Source organism: Salmo trutta, chromosome 10 (assembly GCF_901001165.1).
Source record: "Salmo trutta chromosome 10, fSalTru1.1, whole genome shotgun sequence".
In the NCBI taxonomy this organism is placed as follows: Eukaryota; Metazoa; Chordata; class Actinopteri; order Salmoniformes; family Salmonidae; genus Salmo; species Salmo trutta.
The window spans coordinates 12,647,507-12,668,783 of NC_042966.1; the positions used below are offsets into that span (position 1 = coordinate 12,647,507).

Sequence of the window (21,277 nt, forward strand, 5' to 3'; positions counted from 1 at the left end):
AGGTTATTCAACTGTCCCCATAGGAGAACCCTTTTAGGTTCCATGAAATCTAAACGGGATCTACCTAGAACCATAAAGGGTTCTTCAAAGGGTTCTCCTATGGGGACGGCTGAAGAACCCTTTTAGGTCCTAGATAGCACCATGTAGATACGAATGATCCAGCCCAAAAAATGTACTCTCAAGGCGTCGCATCACAAATCAATCAAATCTATCACTGGGTGTACAAAACGTTACGAACAACTGCTCTTTCCATGATGTAGACTGACCAGGTGAATCCAGGCGAAAGCTATGATCCCTTGTTGGTGTCAATTGTTAATTGTTAAATCCACTTCAATCAGTGTAGATTAAGGGGAGGAGACAGGTTAAAAAAAATAAGCCTTGAGCCTTGAGACAATTGAGACATGGATTGTGTATGTGTGCCATTCAGAGGGTGAATGGGCAAGACAAAAGACCTTTGAACGGGTTACCTTTGAACAGGGTATGGTTGTAGGTGCCGAGTGCACCGGTTTGAATGTGTCAAGAACTGCAACACTGCTGGGTTTTTCACACTCAACAGTTTCCCGTGTGTATCAAGAATGGTCCAGCACCCAAAGGATGTCCAGCCAACTTGACACAACTGTGGGAAGCATTGGGGTCAACATGGGCCAGCATCCCTGTGGAACACTTTCGACATCTTGCCGACAAATTGAGGCTGTTCTGAAAGCAAAAGGGATGAAACTCAATATTAAGAAGGTGTTCCTAATGTTTTGTACACTCAGTGTCTGTGTAACCACTTAATTAACTATTTAGCAGTCTTATAGCTTGGGGGTATATGCTGTCTTGGAGCCTGTTGGTGCAAATTGAGGCTATTCTGAGGACAAAAGGATGTGCGACTCAATATTAGGAAGGTGTTCCTAATGTATTGTACACTCAGTGTATTTGGAATCTAATGGAGCCAAATTTCGTTTGCAGTGAATACGAATACCTTGCTCCATAGTGAATGCAAATGATTCTCTCAGTGCCCAGAGATGAGCCTCAAAAAGCCCATCTCACTGGCTGACGTGAGATCCAATATCTTCAGGACTATTAATGATTGTATTATTCTAGTGGACGGGCTGTTGGCGAGTGATGTAGTGATGGTGACAGCACTGCTTCTGCACCTGAAAAGGCTACATAGACTACATACCACTAGACAATGGAATAATAATTCACTACCGTAGCTCCTGCAAAAGGTTCCCCATTTCGAGGTCCCAGCTAACTCGCATACAAGGTCTCCATGACCTAAACATGACAATGAAACCAAATTATGTTAAAGGTGGCTGAAACCCCAGATAACATGGATGAAAGCTCAGAAAACCCCCAGAACTGCTACCTTTCTCTAACCCTCGCTAATGTACAGTTTAATCTGGGAGGGGAAACTAGGCAGCTGATTGTGCTGGGTACACGTTGAGAGAGTGAACCTCGGGGGGGAAGCAGGACTTTTCAAGGTGATAACACGGATTGAGTAGATCCATAAAAGCCCCAGTAAAAAACAACAATGATATGTCCTGTAATTTAAGCCAGGTATTAAAATGAAAAAAAAATGGCACCTCTTGTTTGTCTGGATGCTGCTGCATATTCAGGTGAAGCAAGGGGAATTAAAGAGTGACGCACTTTGCATATTGAGTTGGTGTGTTAGGGAAGGTATGGGTTTACTGTGCTGTGGAGAGAGAATGTCTTCTGTTGAAAGTGGAATTACTGTCTGTAACTACACGGGAAAGACTATTTCACCATCTAAATTGACATTTTAGTCATATAGCAGATGCTCTTATCCAGAGCGACTTACAGGAGAAATTAGGGTTAAGTGCCTTGCTCAAGGGCACAGCGGTAGATTTTTCACCTAGTTGGCTTGGCTACCTCCACCAATTCAACTGTTTATCTCGTTGCCTTCCTTCTCAAAAGGTCAGTGTTGCCTCTTTCCATGACAAATGTCATATTATAACAATAACTATTACAGTCAGGATTCAATTTCTAGCAGACACATCTACAGTATATCCATCGCCTAAGACCTCGAAAATTGTATGTAATTTAAAGCTTTCATGGATGTGGTAATTTAAATTGCTATCCTAAGATATTAAATATAAATTGATTTGCGGAACCTTCTGGGTATATCCATATGCGTATATGCTGCTACATTTCGGCCAACCTACATTGGTTCACATGCTTCGCACGGCCCATGAGGGTCTATTATGGGAGCCAATCAGCTTTATCAGGCTCCAACACATTTTACCAATTTAAACAGGGGATGCTGACATTCTACGGTGATGGGGATACATGTACGTCTGCCAAATGCTGCTGAGGTAATTTGTCCCGTAGTCTAGCCTGGCCCTCTAATCGGTTGAAAGGGAATCTCTCTCTCATCTCTGGACTCCAGGGTGGAAGCAACGGCCAACAGAGAGGCTCCGCTGTGCTACCGATTGTTACATTTTGACTTCTGGAGTAACAAGCTCAGCTGGCATGTGTGTGGATAACTCAGTAACTTTCAAAATAGAGACATGGAGAGAGGGAAAAAACACCCACCAAGACACAAAGATAATGCCCCAGGCTCCTCTCTCTAAGGAACAGTAGATAAAATAGAAAAAAGCTATTTTGTGCAAGCGCAGGCATATGTAAGCATACGTGCATGTGTGTGTGTGTGTGTGTGTCTCTCTAGACTCAGTAGGTGTTCTCTCATCTTCAGTAAAGGGCAGTGTTTTTGTCTTGTTGCTGACGTGAGAGGCTTTGTCCCCAGGTGTCCTCTGACCTGGGCTCCTCTTATCTGGTCAGGCAGACTGGAGGAACCTCTTTGAAAGGGAGTGCCCTGAGCTTTCGCTCGACATCATAATGTGAAAGTTAGGACAGGTCCTCCGAGACAGATGGAGAGCCAAGTCTACACTATTCATGTCCATTTCAGACACTACTGTTAGTACCAGTAAAGATAAATAGGCAGAGATAGGAAAAGGATGGCTGGTGTGATTCTGAAGATCTCGATCAAATCCTATGGGATCTAAAATGTACTTCTGATGACATTAGCATTTTGAGATGTGCACAACGCTAGCACGGGCCTCTGGGTGACGTCTCAGAGACGACCTGTGTCTATATTTACCCTGTGAGCTGTCCTCTTCCCTCCTGTCTGTGATGTTTGTTCATTTTTAGTTCTTGACTTTCATCTCTACAGCCTTGATGTTTTCTTTAAGTTTGACATCACTTCAAGGCATCACCACTCTTTCATGCCACACTTCTCCTAAAGTGTTGGTGGCAAAAATTGACTGGTGAAATGTATTCCCTGTATTTCTAATAGCAAAAACAGAATTAAACATTCTTTTGAAAGTCCTCGCCCATTACAAAGGCAGACGTTAACTGTTTTTTGGGCTGATTACTTTAGAAATGTGAGCTGTAAAGAGGTGGGTTGGTGTTTTAAACAGCCTTTCTGACTCTCGTACTTCACATTTTACACATGCACTTGTTAAGTGTTTTATATAATAGTCGTTAGCACTTTACTGTAGGTGTCCTTATTCATGCATTCATTAAGCCTTTATAACAGCTATATAACACATTACAACATTTCTCATAAGCTGTCATAAGTGTTTTTAAATAGTTATGAGAACGGCATAAGATATTATAAAGCGTGTTGTAATGGATGTTATGTTGTCATATGCTCTAGTAACAACTGCTATTATACTTTCTGCTTGACAGCTTACGTCATATGTTATTACATGCTACATAAGTGTCTCCATACCAGATGTTATAACAGGGTGTTATATAATTGACCAAACTTTGTGTCACATTATTACATTGTACATTATTATTACATTATTAATGCCTAACCCTAACCTTAAATAAAGGGATACATCTGCATGCATGTTTTGGAATATTTTTATTCTGTACAGGCTTTCTTCTTTTCACTCTGTCAATTAGGTTAGTATTTTGGAGTAACTACAATGTTCTTGATCCATCCTCAGTTTTCTCCTATCACATCCATTAAACTCTGTAACTGTTTTAAAGTCACCTTTTGCCTCATGGTGAAATCCCTGAGCGGTTTCCTTCCTCTCTGGCAACTGAGTTAGGAAGGACGCCTGTATATTTGTAGTGACTGGATGTGTTGATACACCATCCAAAGTGTAATGACTAACTTCACCATGCTCAAAGGCATGTTCAATGTAGTTTTTTATACATTTTTTACCCATCTACCAATAGGTGCCCTTTTTGTGAGGCATTGGATAATCTCCCTGGTCTTTGTGGTTGAATCTGTGTTTGAAATTCACTGCTCGACTGAGGGACCTTACATATAATTGCATGTGTGGGGTACAAAGATGAGGTAGTCATTCAAAAATATGTTAAACACTATTATTGCACACAGAGTGAATCCATGCAACTTATTATGTGGCTTGTTAAGCACATTTCTACTCCTGAACTTATTTAGGCTTGCCATAACAAAGGGGTTGAATACTTACTGACTCAAGACATTTCAGCTTTTCATTTTTAATTCATTTATACAAATTGACATTATGTGGTATTGTGTGTAGGCCAGTGGCAACAAAACAAATCTATTTAATCCATTTTAAATTAAGCCTGAAACACAATTTTTGGGGAAAAGTCAAGGGGTGTGAATACTTTTGGTAGGCACTGTATCTTCTCACATTTGTTTCTTGGAGATCCTGAATGGTTTTGGGATACTCGCAACTCATCCTGTGGTATTACGCACATTCATAACTGTTTTATAACACCTCAAATAATGTCACTTTGCTTAAGGTGTCTGTGCACTCTATAATGCCGTATGACATGGTTATGACAACCATCATCCCATTCAATTTAATGTGACACAGAGTTTAGTAAATTATATACGCTTTCATGACCTTTAGTGGTATGTAATAACATATGACATGTGTTGCCATGCAGACTGTATAATAGCAGTTATTAACAGTTGACATTAGGCCATATGACAACAGGATGAACGGTCATCTATAACACCCATTATAACTAGTTTTATAACATCTTATGCCATACTATTTAAAACCTACTTATGGCAGTTTATGACAAATATTCTAATTAAGCAATAAGGCACGAGGGGGTGTGGTATATGGCAAATATACCACAACGCATATCGGAATGCCTGTATACAGCCATTAGCCATGGTATATTGGCCATATACCACGACGCCCCAAGGTGCCTTATTGCTATTATAAACTGGTTCCTAAAGTAATCGGAGCGGTAAAAATCAATGTTTGTCATAGCCATGGTATACCGTCTCATATACCACCAAGTTTATAATGTGTTACAGAGCTGTTTGTAAATGCATGAGTATGGGCACCTACAGTAAAGTGTTACTTAATACTCTAATCACACTCACCATTGTTGAGTGATTGGTGCAATGTGTTTTCTATTATTACTGTTACCTCACATTTAACTCAGGTAGGTTGCCACGTTCTGTACTGTACAGTCCAACTAAGGAACTGAGGATCTGTAGGAGATATTCAGCCACTCTTGGAACTCAATGAAAAATAATGCTTATGATAATAACCCAACTGATTTTGTCATTCAATGCCTCCTCCATCAGGATGTCACAAACAGTGCACCACTTTTTCTCTCATTAACCATCATGTCAAAGATGCACGTTGTTATTATATACGTAACAGAAATATAAAGCATGTACATGAATGTATAGTTAAAGTGAGTAGCAGCAGCGTAAAGAGTAGCAGCAGCATAAACGTAGCTGTCCATCCACCTGGACAGGTGATGAAACTGTCTATTTCTGTCTGCTATATGGCTATAAAAACTCATTCTGATTGGCTGGGACTGACTCCCCAGTGGGTGGGCCTGGCTCCCAACTGAGTGGGCCTATGCCCAGTCATGTGACATCCATAAATTAGGGCCTAATGCATTCATTTCAATTGACTGATTTCCTTATATGAACTGTAACTCAGTAAAAATGTTGAAATTGTTGCATGTTGCGTTTTATATTTTTGTTCAGTATATATCAAACACGAGAGAGTGAAGCAGACCGCTGAGTGTCAATCTACTGGACTCTATCAACTGTTTTGTGATCAGCTCTTAACAAAGACACTAAACGACACCAAGGCCAGACGCCCCACTATGCCCGTGGTTGATCCCCTCTTTGTCATAAATGAATGTCTGTAATTAGGTATATTGATGAGGACTCTGATATCATCTCACTCATTAGTATCTCTGCTTTGTGATCAGGCTAAGTTCAGTTCTTCACAATGCAGCATCTGAATAAGGAGAGAAAGAGCCCCCTTTCATTCAGATCAGTGGTGCTTTTGTGCTTTCAAATCAGCTGGTATCCTTGGTTTAGCATTATGTTTCCTTAGTCGCTTTGATTTAGATGTGCAAGTGTTACTGCTTCGTAAAACTTTTGAGTTGTCTTCTGTGATCATGACTGCCAAGTATTGTTTCATCTCTTGTATAGTATGATTGTGAGCAGATTGGTATTCAAATTGTATTCAAATGGCCATTCACTCTCACAATAGTCTGCATTGCTTTCTGCCTGGATGGCAAGTGTTCCGTGAAGGAGATGTGAATACAGCAGTCAACAAACGGGGTAATCAGAGCATTGTATTTCACACAAAACGCTGCTCTAATCTTCTAGCTGCTCAGAATCGCACAAAGGAGTTTTAAAAAGCGTTGCTGTGGCCATGCGGAAAAGGGAAAAACAGGGCGTTGAATGCCCACTTAGAGTGGAGAAGGGCTCAGCCATCAACGTTGATTTTCTCAATGAAGTATTGTCTTGTTTTGAGAAATGATCTATTCGTCTTTTTTCTTATTAACCCTCATCAAAGAGGCTTGATATTGATATAGGGGTGATGCAGCAATAATCATGATCAAAACTTCAAATTACATAGATCAAACAATTCCCTGATATTATGGTAATTCATAGTCCTTTGTCAATACATTATTGAGATATTCCTCCCCTTCCTTCTAATAACGATGCATGTAGACTCTTTGAGCCTCTCTCAAGAGTTCTTATACTCTTATTCCCCCGACAGCCCTCTCCTGCTGTGGCCTGGAGTCCACCTTTACCCTCTCTCCCTCTCTGCTCCGAGACACACACACTGTTGCCCTTAGAGAGACTGGCTCTGTCTGTGTTCTCAAAGTCACTTCACAGGATGGAGAATTCTGAAATTCTAACCTTGTCCTACCTCTGTACATGCTTTAGAGAACTATCATTGTTATACAGCACATATACACTACATAGCCAAAAGTACCCATTCGAATTAGTGGATTTAGCTACAGCAGCCACATTAAATCAAATCAAATTTGTGGCTGACAGGTATATAAAATCGAACACACAGCCATGCAATCTCCAGAGACAAACATTGGCAGTAGAATGGCCCGTAGTGAAGGGCTCAGTGACACAGTCATAGGAAGCCACCTTTCCAGCAAGTCAGTTAGTCAAATGTCTGCCGTGCTTGAGCTGCCCCGGTCAACTGTAAGTGCTGTTATTGTGAAGTGAAAACGTCTAGGAGCAACAACGGCTCAGCCCGCAAAGTGGTAGGCCAAAGAAGCTCACAGAATGGGACCGCCGAGTGCTGAGCTCGCAGCGTGTAAAAATTGTCTGTCCTCGGTTGCAACACTCGCTACAGACTTCCAAACTGCCTCTGGATGCAGCATCAGCACAATAACTGTTCGTCGGGAGATTCATGAATTGGCTTTTCATGGCTGAGCAGCCACACACAAGTCTAAGATCACCATGCACAATGCCAAGTGTTGGCTAGAGTGGTGTAAAGCTTGCCACTATTGGACTCGGGAGCAGTGGAAACGCATTCTCTGGAGTGATTAATCATTCTTCACCATTTGGCAGTCCGATGGACAAATCTGGGTTTGGTGGATGCCAAGAGAACGCTACCTGCCCGAATGCATAGTGCCAACTGTAAAGTTTGGTGGAGGAGGCATAATGGTTTGAGGCTGGTTTTCATGGTTCGGGCTAGGCCATTTAATTCAAGTGAAAGGAAATCTTAACGCTACAGCATACCATGACATTCTAGATGATTCTGTGCTTCCAACTTTGTGGCAACAGTTTAAGGAAGGCCCTTCAATGTTTCAGCATGACAGTGCCCCCATGCACAAAGCAAGGTCAATACAGAAATGGTTTGTGTAGATTGATGAGGGGGACAAAACAGTTTAATACATTTTAAAATAAGGCTGTAACATAACAAAATGTAGAAAAAGTCAAGTGGTGTGAATTCTTTCCGAAGGCACTGTATACTGTATGTTTGGCATGTCAATGAACGAATGCAGAGAGGCACAAACAGATTGGACAACCAGGCTAGGACAGTTCTGATTGTCCCACGAGGCATTCAAAAGCCCTCTAGTGTAGGATTTGTTTTATTGTTGTATCTTTCAACTAAAACCAGACATTCCAAAGTTAATGAATTAAGTGTCTGCTTTGAACCCAATAAATGTAAAAAAAAATATAGATTTTAATGTGGTTCAAGTAAGTGGGATTATTGTGAGAGACAATGGTGTTGATGTTACATTACCCTAATCCACAGAATAGATGGTTTCAGAGACTTTGATGGAGGGTTTAGAGACAAACTAGATTAAAAGTATTACTGCATCATTTCAATTAGCCAACACATTAAAAAATATATGCAAATGTAAAACACAGAGGCAAATTGTTGAGAATTCAAACCTTCTGCAGCTATTCAGATATGAATAATTAAGAAAATTTTCTACAGCATCACTGAAATGGATTCTGAGGATAAACTGGGGTTACGTCCCAAATGGGCACCCTATTCCCTGCATAGTGCATATTTTTCACCAGGGCCAAAAGTTTTGCACTATGTAGGGAATAGGGTGCCATTTTGGACGCAGCCTGGAACACACGTCATCAGTCTGAATTTCCCCCAAACACTGCCTCCTCCTGTTTTGCTGGTGAAAAATGGCATTGTCCCTGAGATGTCTATGGGTGATGGATGAGGGCCTCTGGCATGTCTTAGTGCCTCCTCCACTCGTTAATAGATCATTACTTCTTACCAATGACGTTCCTATCCCATCCTGTGTCGTCTGTGGAATACGCTTCAAAGCTGAGGCTCATGCCGCACACAATCCGCCTGTGACATTTCCCTCTCTCAGGCTAATGAACCAAAGGAAGATTGGGGAATTAATTGGAGGAGGACACAGACAGACAGACAGACAGACAGACAGACAGACAGACAGACAGACAGACAGACAGACAGACAGACAGACAGACAGACAGACAGACAGACAGACACACAGACACACAGACACACAGACACACAGACACACAGACAGACACATTTAAGCTGTACAGTGGTTCCTCCTTTAAAAGTTGCATCATACTGCAGCACACCTTGCGGGCTGCTGCAGCATTCTATAGCGCGTTATTTAATTGTCAGCCATTTTTACGTTAATACAAGTTAGTGCTAGTTTTACCACCAGAGGGCATCTTTGAGAAGCATTTGATAGTCTCCCATATTGGCATTACTAGAGAATTTAAAACCTTTTTTGTAATAACATAGTACATGGGCTTGATTTAAAGAAATTTGGCTTAATTAATTTGATTAATATTATGGTGTTTCTATTCCGAGAAAAACGAAAAGCAAAACCCTCAGGGTTTCCATTAGGATGAAATGGAAAATATTGCGCTGTACAACGTGACGGTCGGGAGTAGGCTACAGCGCATTTCCACACCCTAATTGTAGTGTAACCAATACTCATTTCGCCTATGGTAGGCCTACAGTAAATCTAAACATGTTTTTTTCAATGACGTGACTCTCCGCCAATAATTACATTTAGAGGATTGGAGGATTCTAAATTAATATCTAAGGGGCATTTTCCATTAGGATCTGTAAGAATATCTGAGAATATCTAAGGGACTTTTATATCATTCTAAATTAATCAATAATAATAACAACAATAATAGTCACTTTGTTTCAAAAGTAACAATATTTTTGAGATTTCGTTTTCATTTAACCTAGAGTGAGCGAGAAAAAGGCATTTCTTGATCATGGGGTGAGACATTCTCACTAATTTGTAAATGAAGCCAGTTTGTTATTTAGAATGGTTTATTTCTGGAAAAACCTAACTTGATTATTTAGCAGACATCACTTGCTTATATTCAGTCAACAAATATATCTTAAGAATATCATGAACATTCTCCATGCTTGTTTCAGAGCAGCACGAAACGGGAAATACACGGGAAGGCTATATACTCTATAATGATATTTTGGAGATTTTTTTTTTTTAAATGACAGTGAGCGATTGTAATATGAATAAAGGCTAAAATAATATTTATAAAGGCCAAAATATAGCCCTGCTAATAGCCATAATAGCCATAACGCTGTACAATGTCACCAAGTGTGTTTGAAAGAGTATTTTCCAGTAAGCAACAATTTGTTTGCCTTCATTAGACAACTTTGTTCCAACATTTCTGTAATTCAGTGATATTTATTCCCATAGTAATTCGTTATGGATCCATAACTAAATCAAAATCTCCATTTTGAAAGAGTATTTTTATCATTATTTTATTATTGATAGCATAAAGATTCTGATGAAGAAATACAGTACTGCAGTGTATATGCTTTTACATTTGGATAATAAAGCATTTGAAGCATTTTGAAGATATAAGCCACCTGCATTTGTTTATTAGGCTACTGTGCAGTCTGACAAGTAAACATAGCCTACAATACATATCGTGGTAAACATGGGAAAGTGAACCCCAGGAGACCAGGGTTCAATTCCCCGAAGGGGAGGAAGGAGTAAGTTGTCCTTGTAAATAAGAATTTGTTCTTAACTGATTCCATATGTGTTATTTCATAGATGTGATGTCTTCACTATTATTCTACAATGTAGAAAATAGTAAAAATAAAGACAAATCCTGGAATGAATGCGTGTGTTCAAACTTTTGACTGGTACTTGCTTAATTAATTTGATTAATAGTATGGTGTTTCTATTCCATTCTATGACTCGTTATGACGTTATAATTACTTACATTTGCTTCCACCGTAATGTTTTGTCAGCCATCTTTGCTGAAGAAAGTCACCTGCGACGGGTGGCTCGCGTCAAATTAGTCATTGGAACCACTCGATATGATTGGGCATATAAAAACCGTGCGACCCAAATGCATAATGAGTGCTCTAACTCGCCCTTGCGGTGGTCTGGAGCAATGAAGCCATGACGCTGGGTACCTCTAAGTCCCGCAGTGTAAGCTCGCAGCTTTTAAAGGTGGAACCACTGTAGATTAGAATTTCAACCCATTGGTGCCGCATCTAAAGTGAACTGGCACTGAAATGAGATGAATCTGATTGTCTACCTACAGTAATGGCACAGGGGCCCACTGAAGTTGAAGTGAGGGCATTTGATGAACATGGAGCAGTCTACAGACTTTAAATTGTTGGAATACAGGGTCGTCCTATTTCTTGAATAAGCAATTGGGAAGATTGCCGACACCTGAGATTTCAGGTTGCATTTTCTTAGGGACGTCGTTTCCCTCTCTACTCTGTTTTGGTACCCAATTGATTTAGAGCAGATGAAACCCACTTACCATAATCCGGTGAAGCATGTGTTCAATTTACAGCAGTCTGGTGTTCCCCTCTTCTGTGAATCCAATGATATCTTCCTGGATTTCACATTAACTGGTCTTTTGAATCATGTTGATTTCCTGGCCTGATTTCCTTTCCCTGAGCATGGAGGATGAAAATTGAAAATGACATTGGGATATGTGCCCTCAGCCCTTGAGATGATTCTCTTTCCTCTGAAGTCTGCTCCCGTTCTCTCCGTTCTCCATAACATTTCTTGCGGAGTACTATTTTTGCCGCCGACCATCCCATCCATTTCTATCAAAGGTACTGTACCATGATAGAGACGTTGTATGACTCAGCAAATCGATGCTTAGAAACAGCCAGGTTGTAGTTTCCTTTGGTTTGAGGAAGGACATAGCCCACACAGAGACTGGTGGTGGTATGAAAAATGTGTATTTTATCAAGATAATTAGTTGTGATGCACACGTTAGCTCTTTTTGGAGAAAAACTAATTAGCAATTATAACACTCCAATAGGACATGAGGGGTGTGTCTAGACTCAAGAAAATTGATTACTCACTAATGGGACGCTGTGCTGGAGCCTCAATCACTAATTTGTTCATGAGGTGAGGTATTTACTGAACTACGGTGAGCTCCAAAAGTATTGGGAGAGTGACAATTTTGTTGTTATTTTAGCTCTGCACTCCAGCACTTTGGATTTGAAATAATCCAATGACTATGAGGTTAAAGTGCAGACTGTCAGCTTTCATTTGAGGGTATTTTCATCCATATCAGGTAAATCATTTAGAAGTCACAGCCCTTTTTGTACATAGGGGACCAAAAGTATTGAAAGAAATTCACCTATATGTGTGTTGAAGTAGTAAAAAGTTAAGTATTTGGTCTCACATTCGTAGCATCCAATTACTACATCAAGCTTGTGACTTTACAAATTTGTTTCGATGCATTTGCTGTTTGTTTTGGTTGTGTTTCAGTGCCCAGTAGAGATTCATGATAAACAATGTATTGTGACATTCTGGAGTCACTTTTATTGTAAATAAGAATGGAATATGTTTCTAAACAATTCTAAAATGAATGTGGAGACTACCATGATTACGGATAATCCCGAATTAATCGTGAATAATGATGAGTGAGAAAGTTACATAAATATCAGAGGCATAAATATCATACCCCCAACAAAAATGCTAACCTCTCCTGTTATTGTAATGGTGAGAGGTTAGCATGTCTTGGGGTATGATATAAACTGCTAACCTCCCCTGTTATTGTAATGGTGAGAGGTTAGCATGTCTTGGGGGTATGATATAAACTGCTAACCTCCCCTGTTATTGTAATGGTGAGAGGTTAGCATGTCTTGGGGGTATGATATAAACTGCTAACCTCCCCTGTTATTGTAATGGTGAGAGGTTAGCATGTCTTGGGGGTATGATATAAACTGCTAACCTCCCCTGTTATTGTAATGGTGAGAGGTTAGCATGTCTTGGGGGTATGATATAAACTGCTAACCTCCCCTGTTATTGTAATGGTGAGAGGTTAGCATGTCTTGGAGGTATAATACAGTACATGACCAAAAGTATGTGGACACCTGCTTGTCGAACATCTCATTCCAAAATCATGGGCATTAATATGGAGTTGGTCCCCCCTTTGCTGCGATAACAGCCTCCACTCTTCTGGGAAGGCTTTCCACTAGATGTTGGAACGTGTCTGCGGGGACTTCCATTCAGCCACAAGAGCATTGGTGAGGTCGGGCACTGATGTTGGGCGATTAGGCCTGGCTAGCAGTCGGCGTTCCAATTCAAAGGTGTTCGATGGAGTTGAGATCAGGGCTCTGTGCAGGCCAATCAAGTTCTTCCACAACGATCTCGACAAACTATTTCTGTATGGACCTCTCTTTGTGCACGTTGGCAATGTCATGCTGAAACAGGAAAGGGCATTCCCCAAACTGTTGCCACAAAATTGGAATAACAGAATCATCTAGAATGTCATTGTATGCTGTAGCATTAAATTTCCCTTCACTGGATCTAATGGGCATAGCCCAAACCATGAAAAACAGTCCCAGACCATTAGTCCTCCTCCACCCAACTTTACAGTTGGCATCCGCCAAACCTGGCATCCGCCAAACCCAGATTTGTTTGTCGGACTGCCAGATGGTGAAGCATGATTCATCACTCCAGAGAACATGTTTCCACTGCTCCAGTGTCCATTGGTGGCAAGCTTTTCACCACTCCAGCTGACGCACATGGGGATCTTAGGCTTGTGTGCAGCTTCTCGGCCATGGAAACCCATTTCGTAATGCTCCCGACGAACAGTTCTTGTGCTGACGTTGCTTCCAGAGGCAGAATGGAACTTGGTGTTGAGTGTTGCAACCGAGGACACATTATTTTTATGCGCTACACTCTTCAGCACTTGGCGGCCCCACTCTATGAGCTTGTGTGGCCTACCACTTCGCGGTTGAGCTGTTGTTGCTCCTAGACGTTTCCACTTCACAACAACAGCACTTACAGTTAACCGGGGAAGCCCTAGCAGGGCAGAAATTTTACAAAACTGACTTGTTGCAAAGGTGGTATCCTATGATGGTGCCACGTTGAAAGTCACTAAGCTCTTCAGTAAGGCCATTCTACTGCCAATGTTTGTCTATGGAGATTGCATGGCGGTGTGCTTGAGTTTATACACCTGTCATTAACGGGTGTGGCTGAAATAGCAGAACCCCCTAATTTGAAGGGGTGTCCACATACTTTTGTATATATAGTGTATTTGTGCGTCTGTAACTTTCTCTCTCATCATTATTCACAATTCATTCACGACTATCCGTAATCATGGTAGCATCCACATTACATATTTAGAAACATATTCAACAGATTTTACAATAAAATTGACTCCAAAATGACACAGTACATTATTTAATACTAATTTCTATTGGGCATAAAATAATCAGAAACACAATCCAAAAAAAACAGCAAATGCATCCAACAAGTTTGTCGAGTCACAAGCTTGATGTAGTCATTGTGTGCTTGGAATATGGGACCAAATGCTAAACTTTTGATTACTTTAATACAAATAAGTGAATTTGTCCCTATTCTTTGTCCCCGTAAAATGTTGGCACTATGTACTTAAGTGCTGTAATTTCTAAACGGTTCACCCGATATCAAATCCTAAGTGCTGGAACACAGAGCCTAAACAACAAAACATGTCTCAATGTCCCAATACTTGTGTGTGTGTGTGGACGTGTTTAACTATTCTTGAATATTAAACAAACTGGAGAGATTTTGTTAGTCCTCGCAAGGTCAAATGCTATTTCTAGGGGGATTAGAGTTAATGTTAGAATTAGTGTTCAGGTTAGAATTACGTTAAGGGTTAGGGTTAAGGTTAAGGTTAGGCTAAGGGTAAGATTACAGGTTAGGGTAAGGGAAAATAGGATTTTGAATGGGACTGAATTGTGTGTCCCCTCAAGGATAGCTGTACAAGACTGTGTGTGTGTGTGTGTGTGTGTGTGTGTGTGTGTGTGTGTGTGTGTGTGTGTGTGTGTGTGTGTGTGTGTGTGTGTGTGTGTGTGTGTGTGTGTGTGTGTGTGTTTGTAAAAGCCTGTCTGTAGGGGGATCAGGGGGCATATAGACAGTGAGCAAAGGTCCTATTGATGGAGACCCACCAACAAACCAGAGCTTTTAATTCAGTGTAACAGGAATTAACACTCAATTGGCCTTGAGTAATAGCCAGCCAGACAATGAGCAATCTCTTTTGTCTTGTGTCAGCAAGTCATTCAATGAATCCTCCTTCTCACCCCATCTTGGCCCCATTCTCTCTTTTTATTAAAAACTATTTCGCTCGCTCTTTTCCCCAACCTTGTATCGATCCCAGCCGGTTTTAGAGGCACTTTTAATTTCATTTTCATTTGACACCGTTTGGGTAGCTTTAAAACAATCAAGGAAATCCAGTTGCCAGATCCATTATGTTGGCTGATGTGGAGGTAAGGGGCCTGGGCTGGGCTCCCGGGTGTTTGCCCTGGGATGTGTTGTCACCAGGGAAGCAGGGGAAAGGAACAGGGGGGATTTTCTTTGAAAGACATGGGGAGTGAAGCAGATCAATCCCATCATGCTTTAGGGCTGTGAATAGTGCTGTGCATTCTTTGATTACTTCCTCATTAGCAGTATTTGTTTTAAAGCCAAAGCGATGCTCTTATACTCTGTGGATTCACCCAGTCCAAGCCAAGGGTTCCATCCCAAATGGCACCCCATACCCTATAAAGTGCACTTCATTTGACCAGCACCAATAGGGCTCTGTTCAAAAGTAGTGCACTATGTAGGGAATAGGGTGCCATTTGGGATACAACCCTAGTCTCTGGAGGTCTTACTTAAGCTGCTGCGGATAACGTAACATAAGCCCTCTGCAGTGGGCGAGTGTTAGTGTGAGACTGTCTTTTCTCCTTTGTCGCGGACTCGTGGTGCAGTGAACGAATGGGCTTGAGATCACTCTGAGTTCTGTGTGTCTCGTTTTTAAATCCCTCAACCGGGAATAATTTGCCCTAGCTCTGTAGGACCTCTAAAATGAAGATCAGTCAGTGCTCAAGGTTGCCAAGTCTGGCGAGGGAATGTGTGAGCTAAATAGTGGAGAAGATTCGGAAAATGGTCATACTAATTATGAGGAGAGAAGATTTTATAGGGGATTGAGACTCAGATCCCTTTATAGTTGCTGTAACGCAATGCGTAATCTGTGTCAGCTGTCCACTGTAGAACTGTCAAAGCCCACAGTCACTGTTGCATACAGTGGTTGTGTATCAAAGCTGAGGGATTGCAAAGGGAAGTCATGAAGCAATTGACTCAGTGACTCTTTATAATAACTGTTTCTTCTTATCATTAGTCTTAATCATTTACTTACGTTGACTTAAGGCAATGTGTTCAAAGCTGTAATGTGAGCATTAGTATTCACTGAAGACTAGAATTCGATTTTCATAACATTATATTTTCATGTTATGACAATATACTGTATGCGTTTTATAGTTGGATTGATGGGCTGCTTACTTTACCGTACTAATCCTCTTTCCCTCTCTCTCTACCTCTCTTTCTCTACCTCCTACCCCAGCCTGTGAGCTGATGACCCAGGGCATCCTGGCTCTGGTCACCTCTACGGGCTGTGCATCGGCCAGCGCCCTCCAATCCCTGACGGACGCCATGCACATCCCGCACCTGTACGTCCAGCGCAGCGGCGAGGGCTCGCCACGCACCGCCTGCCAGCTCAACCCTAGTCCTGACGGCCAGCGCTACACCTTAGCGGCGCGCCCGCCCGTCCGCCTCAACGAAGTCATGCTCACGCTGGTCGGCGAACTGCGCTGGCAGAAGTTCATTGTCTTTTATGACAATGAGTATGGTAAGTGTGGAGTATGGACTGGCGCCCGCTGTGGCTAGGTAGTAAACTTGCTTCAGAGCCAGAGCTTAAAAAGGATTCTGGAGCATGGTGGAGGGAGGTTGATGACGAGGGGTATGGGGGCGAGGGGTGAAGGGTGGGGTGTTTCCGGCGACACAGGTGCTCCAATCAATGGAGCCCCTCAGGGTTGAATGATCGGATGGAGTAAATGGAGCTTACTCACGGTCACATGGGAATCTCGCTGTGAGAAGAGGGAGAGAGGCTGTCTTACTCATCAACGAACCACCTGTTCCTGAGACTTATTGAATGGTGTTAATCAGGATCAAATGAGTCAAATAGTATCACATCCCCATTTGAGAACTCATGCTCACACTTTACTCCCCCCCCTCCCCTTTACTAGCTCTGACCTTGCTGATTGCTACTTTATTGAGGAACATGTACTTACTATGACTGTGGTACAGTATGTGGTTGTCCCACCTAGCTATCTTAAGATGAATGCACTAACTGTAAGTCGCTCTGGATTAGAGCGTCTGCTAAATGACAAATGTAAATGTATGATGAAATGTAATCTACAGCAGCTCCATGATTGGATCCATGATTTTACAGCATGTTCCTTGCAGCTCAATGGTTTTAGATTAGAATACTATTTCCTATTTTATATTGTTTCATTATAGGTCTGTATGTCTACATTTGTGAAGGTAGAGAGAGGCAACAGAAAAGTTCAGAAGTTCAACCTGTCTATGTTTGGTTTGCTTCAGTGATGCCCTTGAACCACGGTCTTTATCAGTATTACCCATGTTATTTCATTATTGTCGGATGACTGCTTACCGGCATGTTCACACAGGCAGCCCAATTCTGATATTTGTTCTACTAACTGGTCTTTTGACCAATCACATCAGATCTTTTCCAGAGCTGATCTGATTGGTCAAAAGACCAAAGGGTGAAAATGATATCAGAATTGGGCTGCCTGTCTAAACACAGCCTATGAGGGACTTTCAGTTCTTCACCATGGGATTTGGATTCTCAGAACAGTGTAGCAGATTGCAGTGCATGTGTGGGTGGCATAGGCCATGGTAGGGGTAAGATATTAACGTTTCCGGCTGTTATTCTGTTATTGATCAAAATCATGAGCAAGCTGATACAGCACTCTATCCATATGAAGAACAGATTAGAAACGGCTGTTATATCTTCATGTTTTGCGCTTCTTCATTTGTTATATTAGTAAATGTGGCATTTTTAATATGAGTTTTAATTGCATTCATAAACCTGTTTGTTTCACTGTATTAACTTGTGTTGCATCCTAATAATTGGACTTTTAAGAAAGCAAGTGATGTCAATTTACTTCTAAGGCAATTAAGATAGCTAGTGAATATAAAGTGTTAGTCTGTAGAGGATTGGTTTTAATGTGAATCCTTCAATATTTACCCCACAACATCTTCATATAACTTCAATTCCTACGGAGTTCTGTACACAGCTTGTTGCGTCATCACCATGTAGTTTTAGCCAATTAATCAAATCAAATCAAATTGCATTTGTCAGTGAGCCGCTTACTTACGGGTCTTTTTTCCCACAATGCAGAGTTAAAGATACAACATTGAATAAAAAATGTAAATAGTGACACAAGAAATGAACACACAGTGATTAACGAATAACAATAATGAGTAAAAATAACATTGCTAATATACAGGGAGCACCAATACCGAGTCGATGTGCAGGAGTACGAGGTTTAGGGGACCAAAAGTATTTTAGGGTTCTAAAAGTTTTGGGACAAATTCACTTATGTGTATTAAAGTAGTCAAAAGTTTAGTATTTGGTCCCATATTCCCAGCAGATAATGATTACATAAAGCTTGTAACTACAAACTTGTTGGATGCATTTGCAGTTTGTTTTGGTTTTGTTTCAGATTATTTTGTGCCCAATAGAAATGAATGGTAAATAATGTATTGTCATTTTGAGTCACTTTTATTGTAAATAAGAATGAAATATGTTTCTAACCAATTCTACATTAATGTGGATGCTACCATGATTACGGATAATCCTGAATGAATCTTACAGCGGCATGCAAATCATTACCCCCCCAAAAATGCTAACCTCCCCTGTTATTGTAATCGTGAGAGGTTAGCATGTCTCAAATTAAAGCTGACAGTCTGCACTTTAACCTCATAGTAATTGTATAATTAAAAAGAATGTGTCATGTCCCAATACTTTTGGAGCTCACTGTAGGTAGGGGTAAAGTGACTAGGCAACAGGATAGATAATAGACAGCAGCAGCATATGTGGTGAGTGTGAAAGTCTGTGTGGCGCCAGTATGCATGTGTGCGCATGTTATGTGTGTGTGTGGACATATGTAGTGCCTGGGTGTGTATGTGTGTGTTGGGGTGTCAGTGTAAGTATGTGACTGTATGGGTAGAGTCCAGGGTGTGTGCATAGAGTGAGTGCAAGAGAGTTAGTGCAAAAAAAGGTCAATGCAGGTAGTCCAGGGAGCCATTTGATAAGCTATTTAGCAGTGTTGTTTAGCAATCTTATGGCTTGGGGGTAGATGCTGTTCAGGGTCCTATTGTTTCCAGACTTGGTGCACTGGTACCACTTGCCGTGCGGTAGCAGAGAGAACAGCCTATGGCTTGGGTGGCTGGAGCCTTTCGAACAAAAAATTGGGGCTTCCTCTGACACCGCCTGACCTCAAACCTGCATACAGTTCTATTATGTTCTATTATATTTTTCTAGTATTTCAAAGAGTTTTGCGCAACACTACACTTTACAATCAAAGGTCATAACAGAGCGCAAAAAATGGTCGTTACTGAACCATCTGACTCACCAAATGAGTTGGATTATAAACAGGCATATACAAGCCAGCTTTTTCCTCCCCACAACTCCAACCCCCAAACCCAACCTCAGCAATATCCCTCCTTTTGATGAGCAAAGGCATTAAAAAGTGAGGGGAGGAGAAAAAGGCACATTTATTCAAATTAAGGTCTTTGTTTAAGTTTATTAGGAGCAGATGGGGTCTGGGTTTGGGTGTCCAGGCCTGGCTCCAGCCTGGCCCAGGCCTGACAGCTGAATGATGATGATTAAGGAGAGACCTTGGATTGCATTGCTGCTTCCATCCCATCTCCCCCTTCTCCACCCTGCCTCCGTTGCCTCCCCTGTCCTCTCTTAACCTCCATGCTCATTCTCCCTTTCATTGTTTAATTCTGTCTGTCTTGCATCCTCTCTCTCTTCTAATTCACTTTGTCTGTGTCTCTCTCTCTCTTCTCTCTCTCTCTGTTTATTTTGCTGTCGCACTCTCGCTTTCTCTCTCTTTCTTTTTCTCTGTTACTTCCTCATGGAAATCCTGCTTCGCTCCATAAAGCACAGACAATTCCCTCTTCTTGCTTGCTGACAAAAGGACAAAAGGGCAAATCCCTCTACCTGTTTTAGAAATGTGGGCAGTGATGCCCACATAGCATTTTATTTTTATTTTAAATTCAGCCCCATGAACAGTGTGTAGACAGTTTTTGGCTGGCATGTGGTTAGAAAAAACTGCTGAAACAATGTTTACTGCTCTGCTTTCTCCTTGTATCTGGCTAACACCTAACTCGAAGTCCTCCTGACTTTACCCGGGTTGCGTCAGCCAAACTAGTTGCCATCATAGCTGATTGTGAAAGCAGTCATTTTGGTTATACCATGCACAACACTTGCTACATAGCACTGCTTTGAACATGGGGTCAGTCTTGTAAAAAATAACCGAGTGAGTAATGAATTAATAAATACATTAATTAATTAAAGGTGCACTATGCAGAAATCGCTCCGCCATTTCCTGGTTACTAAAATTCGAGTAAAGTACAGAGAATCATTGTACCATCTTAACCTACTGTGAAATATATTTTCCATAACACAAAATATTGTATTTTCAGGTGTATGAAGCTGGTGTACAAAACCGAAAGTAAAAGATGCAAAAACAAAACTTAAGAATGCGAAGCCACTTAAGAATGCGAAGCCAAGAAATAGCGCACATAGAACTGATCTACCGCTTCTTGGACTTGCTTTGCCATTAGAATGACAGATCTATAACTCGCATTTGTATGTGAATTTGGTTGGGTCTCCCAAAAAGTTACATATTGCAGCTTTAATAATCGAGCCCCACTCTGCCATTGGCTGGGCTATGTCATTATCCTGTGGGAGGCGTTGGGACTCAGGATTTAGACAGCGGGTCTCTATAGAATGAAGAAATGTGGAGAGAAGGGCGAAAACACACCACCGCTACAGTTCATTGAATTGATTTACCCGTTGCATTGATCTGCTCCGTCCTTCACACAGTGCTTTGGCTCACGCTGCGGCTCCTTCGAATGTTCCACCAAGCGTGACACAGCAGCTAGTGCCACATCAAATATGGACTCCCAATCCCATACAGGCGGGCTGGGTTAAGGC

General features: G+C 41.3%; 1 protein-coding gene across 3 annotated transcripts in view; it reads left to right on the forward strand.

Moving 5' to 3' along the window:
* The window catches only part of LOC115201131 (glutamate receptor ionotropic, delta-1), a 436,103-nt gene that overhangs the window by 201,342 nt on the left and 213,484 nt on the right, over window positions 1-21,277 (forward strand). For all 3 annotated transcript variants that reach the window (XM_029764453.1, XM_029764454.1, XM_029764455.1), the window contains exon 3: window positions 16,589-16,873. In XM_029764453.1, coding sequence (XP_029620313.1) covers window positions 16,589-16,873 — 285 coding nt within the window. The remainder of the gene's footprint in view (window positions 1-16,588; window positions 16,874-21,277) is intronic.